Below are 6900 nucleotides of genomic sequence, written 5' to 3'. Positions count from 1 at the left end.
TACGACAAAATATTCTCCATATGTTATAAAAAATTTTTTTAATTTCTAAAAAAAAGTTTTTCTAAAATTATATAAAGTTTATTAAGAGAATTCTATTAAATTTCTTTAAAGCGTATACTAAATATCTACTGTTTTTGTGAATGAAAAAGATTCCTTTAAGAGTTAATTATAGCTAATTTGCAACTCGTCGATAATCTTACAAGAAAAAATCATTACTAGATATGTGCACTGTGCTGCTATTAACATCTCGCTAATTCGATGTTAAAGCGAATACTGGCAAAGAATGTCGCGGAATATTGCGCACGATACTGCATAAGGAAGTCTCTCTTTGGGTGCGGCTGAAAATACTTTGAGTAGATTCAGTATTATTTGTAAGCGGCAGTGAGTGTGTGAACTTTGGAAGAACGAAAGAGAAAAGGAGAAGCAAGAGAGAACCGCCAATTTGCACCAACCTCGTACTACAATTGCCGAATCCTCTTGAATCCTTTAACTTAATATGACACATTGCGTAAACTGTAAATTATAATATAATTAAAAACGTAGTGTAATTACGATTAATTAATATAAGAGTAAATGTATTAATGTTAACCCATCGTAGGACTCTAACTTAAATGAAAAATCATAAAAGAGAAAATCATAAAATCATAAAGAGAGGTCTACACTGTAGTATTAGTTCCCTTGATCTCTGGACCATTATTATTATCTCGTATTATATTGATGAGTGTTTATACCGAAGTAAAAAGTATTCATTTTTTGTATGCGAATATTCAAGTTCGCATGCAGTGATTTTTCGAAGCGATTATTGAATATCTCTTATTACCAATTAAAAAGATATATTTTCTATTGTTTTATATTCTTATATATTGAAAATTCGTTCAATGCCTTTCCATTTGCCGCGTATTACTTCAAAATATATTTTTTTGTTTTTACAGGTACTAATTCCTAATTTATCTAAGATTTATTTAAACCGCCTTACTGTGGTGAGAACAAGTTTATAGACTTTAATCGTAGATTAGCTGTTAACAACTGTGTTATTAGACTGTTCCTATATATTATACGTTTTATTTTATTAATATAAATTCTTGTTCTTATATATACTCGTCGCGAGTACAACGTGTAATATTTATATCCGACGAGAATTCCCGATTCAGTTGTCATAGGAATGAAGCTATCGTACCCGCGACCGCACCACGCAAAGAGAGAAAGAAATACATGTACATATATCGTAAAAGTTAGATTAAGATGAAATTGAAATGACGCGAGGGCCCTCGGTTTCTTCGAAACTCTATCGCGGTACGATCGACCGACTTTAAAATTTGTGCTCGACGCGATGCAAGTGACAGGTATCCCGGTGTGCGCGGATCGCGATAATGTTACATAATTCACGATTACGTTCCGTAACTTCTCAGTTGCTTGTACATACACGCCCGGAAGTTCGTTCTCCGGCGGCTTGCGAATTCTCGGGTGGTAAACCCGAATTATTTTCGGATGCTAACTAACAGCACGCTTAGATAGACGCACCTCTCCTGTTCGTATATATTTCACGCTGCGGTGGAATGTGCGGCAACAACAGTGATCGATGATAAGATAATGTAACGCATAGGACGCTGCGCTGGAAACAAAGATAACAAAAAACGGACGGAAAATAAGGAAAGAAATTCAAGAGATGAAAAAGGATATAAATAATAAATAATAAAATCAGGCTGATATGAAGACGGAATAAATATAATTAAAATTCAAGAATTATATCGAAGAAGAAAAGTTATTTCGAACGATGTTTTTTTTTGCACGTTCGAGCAACTGATCCCTCGTCACCGCTGATGAACCATACATATCCATGTGCTTACATAAACGCACGTAGCTCGTCTTCTTCCTCTCTTTCTAATTAAAACACATACATATATTTTTTCAATGTGACTTGTCCTATATATCTCGTATATATAACCGTATAGCCTATATTAGACTTATTTATATCTACACACACGTTGTAATCGTGTAAACACGTGCGCGCATACCATACGTTTATTGTCTATATAAACCGCAGGCTGTATTTCGCACGTGTGTATGTACTTCAGAGACAATATGTACGTAGTATATCGATGAGACAAACCCGGATAGCGTATATACCTGTAAGGATTATTTCTTTCATCGTTATCGTACGCAGAATGTTAACAATAATAATAACGTCGACAGTAACAATAACAATTAATGATAACAATAGTAGTAATAATTTAGCACACACGCAGTCGGTTCTTGGCGATGATTCCAAGCGGACAATGCATACAATAAAATTTGTGATAAACGGGAATTGGACATTTGTCTGCGCTTTGCAAAAAAAAGAAAAAGATTCATGACTTTGTCGAGAAATTTTATAACGTATACGCGTCCACAAAGTATGTGATCTAGTGTTGCGACACCACCGGTCCAACGTATTCGATTTATCTCTGACTTTCAGTTTTAAATCTCCGGGGAAGTAAATGACGCCATTTAATCAATCGCGCCGGGAAGGAGTGGATTAAACGTAGCTTGCGTTTTTATCGAGCTTGTTGGACAAAAAACGAGGCAAATCGCGGTCGTTTGCGGCGAAAAATTACGAGGAACACAAATATTATATTTGACGTCGATCGATTTCACTGGTATATAAAACCAGTCATTTAAACGAATTGAAATTCCAAATCGTTATTTGTATCATTGAAAAACAAAGGTGAAATATCCTTTATAAAAACTGAAATACGTTCATATTTATATAGAAAATTTGTAACTTAAGACATTAAACACGGAATGTACGATGGGAACATATTTTATATCCCGCGCTAGATATCCAATTATTCGCATAAAAGAAAACGAAGCTTAATATATAGGGCGTCCTGAAAAAAAGATATACAGAATAATTATTTAAAAATGCGAATATTTTTAATTATTTTGGCAGAAGAAATACAGTTTGTTCTTAAGTCTAATGTCAATTTTATTTTTGCAAAATTGTAAAACAGCTATTTTATTTCTTTAATTTTTTGCATTAAATATTTCAAATACGCGATCAAATATTGAGAATATTTATTATTATAAGATATATCGATACTTCGGATATTTGATTTTTTCGATTAAGAAAAATGATGAAAATGATAAAGTGCTATTCGCATACGCTTTCTCATGATTACATCCAAAAGGATATCAGAAATCATTATTGTTATATTATAGAGAATAGATGAAATGAATAACAATTTTTTGAATCGAACGTTATGACCGGTTTTTGAATGCAGTTACGAACAAATCGAGTAGTTGTACTTGTGCGCTCTTTGTACAAATACCCCGTAACGTGATCATATCAATGTAACTTAGACTTATAACATATACGTACATTATACAGCTATACATACTGGACGCGCAATATTAAGAAGCAGCTCTTGTATGTTAAATAAACCGAGATTAAATAAAATTGTTGATATGTGATGTTGTAATCGGAAATTCGATACAAAATATGAGACTTTCATCATTTTTTCTTTTTTCTTTGGCGAACGCATTGGAATTATGTACATCGCCGTATCATTAATAAAAATAAATATAATACGGCTTTCTTATCAAATATATATTTCGTTTATTTATCCATTTCTAATTTATCGCAAATTTTCTTTGTATTAAAAAAAGATATTAAAATTATTGATGAGATAATATTAAAATCTTTAATAATACTCGATCGATAAAATCTTTTTCCTCTCTTTATCTTCTTTTTATTAAGAATTGAAGATACTTTAATAAAACAATTTTTTTGTAAAAATTATTTTTACTATATGGGTATTACTCTCTCTGGCGTTATCTAACAGAAGTCCTTTGCATTTATCTTACAGTTTCATTTCTAGATTGCGAATTTGCCAACTGTACGTACAAACATACTCATTGAAGATACCTACTATTTCGACTGTTAATACATTTCTAATATGCTCTCTCGTGTCTTTTTTTTTCAAATAAATTATATTTAATTTAATAGAATATATATATGAACACAACATAAAATAAGTTAATATCTGTTAAAGTACGTGTTATTTTGACATTGTAAATTAAAGCAGTTATAAAAAAATATTTAAAACCATGTAATTTAGAAAAAAATTTATCCCAGATTTAGTAAAAAAAAAATTGAGGTTTAAAGAAAATGCGCAATGTTTGGAGGAATATGTATTTTACATAAAGCATCTATAATATATTTGTGTATATATGTAAATTGATAATGATATAGCTTTTTGTGTGCATTTCTTATAAAATAAAGTAGGGATGAAGACGTACGATTGCGTACGATTTATGTCTAAATGTGCGTGTGTATGCGTGTATGCATATACATGTGTGTATGCATGTATGTATGTATGAATGTAGGTCTATTTAAAACCCAGGAATCCATAGTACATTGTTATTTTTAGCAATATATACATTACATACATAATTCATATAATACCTATATACAATTAAAAACTGGAAAAAGAAAACTAGTCAGCATAATTTTTCCCAGCTGCACTATAAGCTAATAATTGCTTTGTCTTTCCCATTTTTTATCATGCATCATAATTCATCAGAAGCTTCATTATAGACAAATTCTGTGGTTTTATCGCAATAATTTACAATAGCACGTAACGTTTACATCGTACACGACGTTAAAAAATATCATACATCTAACAAAATAAGCATTTTTCTTACATTCACTATAGGTTTTCACTCGCATATCTGATATCTTATAAGAAATAGGACATTATCCAAGTAGAACACAGAAGTCATGAGGACATCATCATGACCTCATTCGTCACTTATAAGTCAATTTTTTGGTATCAAATGACATCATGACGACGTGATACCTTTATGATTTAATTATGACTCCGTGTTCTACCTAGGTATATTAAAACAAATCAAAAAGATTCCCTGAAACTGCAAAACCTCGAAATTAGATATTGATATTTTACGATTAATTATTATATAGTTTGCATTGAGAGAAAGCGATTAATCTGCGACTAACTCAAGAAAGAAATATACTAAAAACAATTAGCTTTACTAAAATTCTTACAATTATGTCTTTGGGTTTATAAACAAAAAAATTAATTTTATATTTTAATTTCATTTTTAATTTTATTATTTTTAAAGCACATTTCTTCATGTGATTATGAAATGTTCAAATATATGAATAAACCAAATAGTGATATTTCCGTAAGAAAAATTTTGATACTAAAAGCTGAAGTATACTTTGAAGAAAAGTGCGCGAAATACAATTAGTTTTTCAACTCCACTGTCAAGTCTTTTATATTTATATTCTTGTCTTCACTTTAACTCGCTCGTTTCACGACTTCGTGATAAGCATTCAGTTGCACTCAAAAATTTGTATATAAAATGATTTTATTACATATGTATAGGTTTCACGGTAATTTTTATTCAAAAAGATATATTAGAACTGATACTAAAAGTGGAAAACGATGATAAATAATATAAACATTGATTTACATTTTATTTTACAGCTATGATTGTGTAATTATTATATATGTCATATATAGTTATAATATTAATATTGTTAATAACAATATTAATATTATAAAATTATTAATAACTAACAAATCAACTATCGCATTAATCAAAATTAATTAATAAAAATTTCAGATTTCTCATTTCACATATATTTAATATAAATTATTTATTATTTCTTGTTTTATCACATGTACATATAAAATGTATATGCAAATATATACATATAAATTGATTGAAAAGATTATCCAAAAAATCACCGTGTAAACCACCTTTTAAAATTGATTCAATATCATCCTAGTAGCACATTGGCTATACATTGACTAAGATTGGCTAAATATTGGGGATACATTGACCAAGATTTTCAATGTAATGCCAATATTGCTATATAATAAATGCCAATGTATAGCCAATATTGGCTAAATGTGACTATGCGTCTATTTTACAATATTGGATCAATATTGAGTGTACAATTCTTAACCAATGTTTAATATTGGCTGTACATTCTCAATATTGCGCCAATACTTTGTGCTACTAGGGGCAGTGTTTCTTAAAACGAAACTCTCCGACCGGAATTAAAGAGACATTCGCGTTTAAATGTAGCATCTACATATATCGTTCACATAAAACGTGTAGAAACAACCTTCGCTATCTTTTTAAATAAACACTTTTCGGAGGTAAGAAATTAGAAACGATTGTACCACCTGTTTTGTAAAACAACAATTTCATCAATATCCATATGCCGTTCTTTATTGTGTGCGATCGGAATCGAGACGAGAGAAGAAGCGGAAAGATCAGGCGAAGGCGTGTATACGAGTCACCATGTCGTCGTTACCGTGAAGACTTTGGTTACTTCGGTCGTCCTCATAATCCGTTAGTCACATGGAAGGCGGCGGCAGCATAATCTCGTAGCCGGCCGGTACGCTCTGCTGATGATGGTGATGATGATGGGAGCTAGACATCATCTGATGATGAGTCTGCTGGTAATACTGGTGGTGCATACTGGAATGGCTGGAGTAATAAACTGAGCTCTGCTCCACGTCTTTACCTTACGAATTGAAAATATTTAAAATTAGAATGGTAAAAATAAAAACGGGATAGTTTAAAAAAAAATTCAGGAATTCGTATATATTAACGTTATCAATTATAAATGATATTATGCAAAATCATAAAATATAATTCTCTTTTTTTATGTAACTCTGTATATTAGATGAAGTTAAAAAATTAGGAATTAAGAAATTAAGTTTCAAATATTTTAAGTTAATATTATTCAAAATTAAATTAAAAATATATAAATAATATATATACATAAATATATATACATAATATATATACATAAATATATATTATTAAATATATATAGCAAAAGGTCACCGATATCGACATACCACTTTGTTTTTAGACAAT

General features: G+C 30.3%; 1 protein-coding gene across 1 annotated transcript in view; it reads right to left on the bottom strand.

Annotated features, from left to right (window-relative positions):
• Positions 1-6111: 6111 nt before the first annotated feature.
• Six4 (homeobox protein six4) overlaps positions 6112-6900 on the bottom strand; it is a 16325-nt gene continuing 15536 nt past the window's right edge. Inside the window, exon 5 of the mRNA XM_018448219.1 lies at positions 6112-6541. Coding sequence (XP_018303721.1) covers positions 6372-6541 — 170 coding nt within the window. The 3' untranslated portion in view covers positions 6112-6371. The remainder of the gene's footprint in view (positions 6542-6900) is intronic.

This window comes from Mycetomoellerius zeteki, unplaced genomic scaffold, assembly GCF_001594055.1.
Source record: "Mycetomoellerius zeteki isolate Tzet28-1 unplaced genomic scaffold, Tzet1.0 scaffold221, whole genome shotgun sequence".
In the NCBI taxonomy this organism is placed as follows: Eukaryota; Metazoa; Arthropoda; class Insecta; order Hymenoptera; family Formicidae; genus Mycetomoellerius; species Mycetomoellerius zeteki.
Note: the sequence above shows the minus strand (reverse complement) of the source record. Positions and strands in the feature narration are given on the sequence as shown.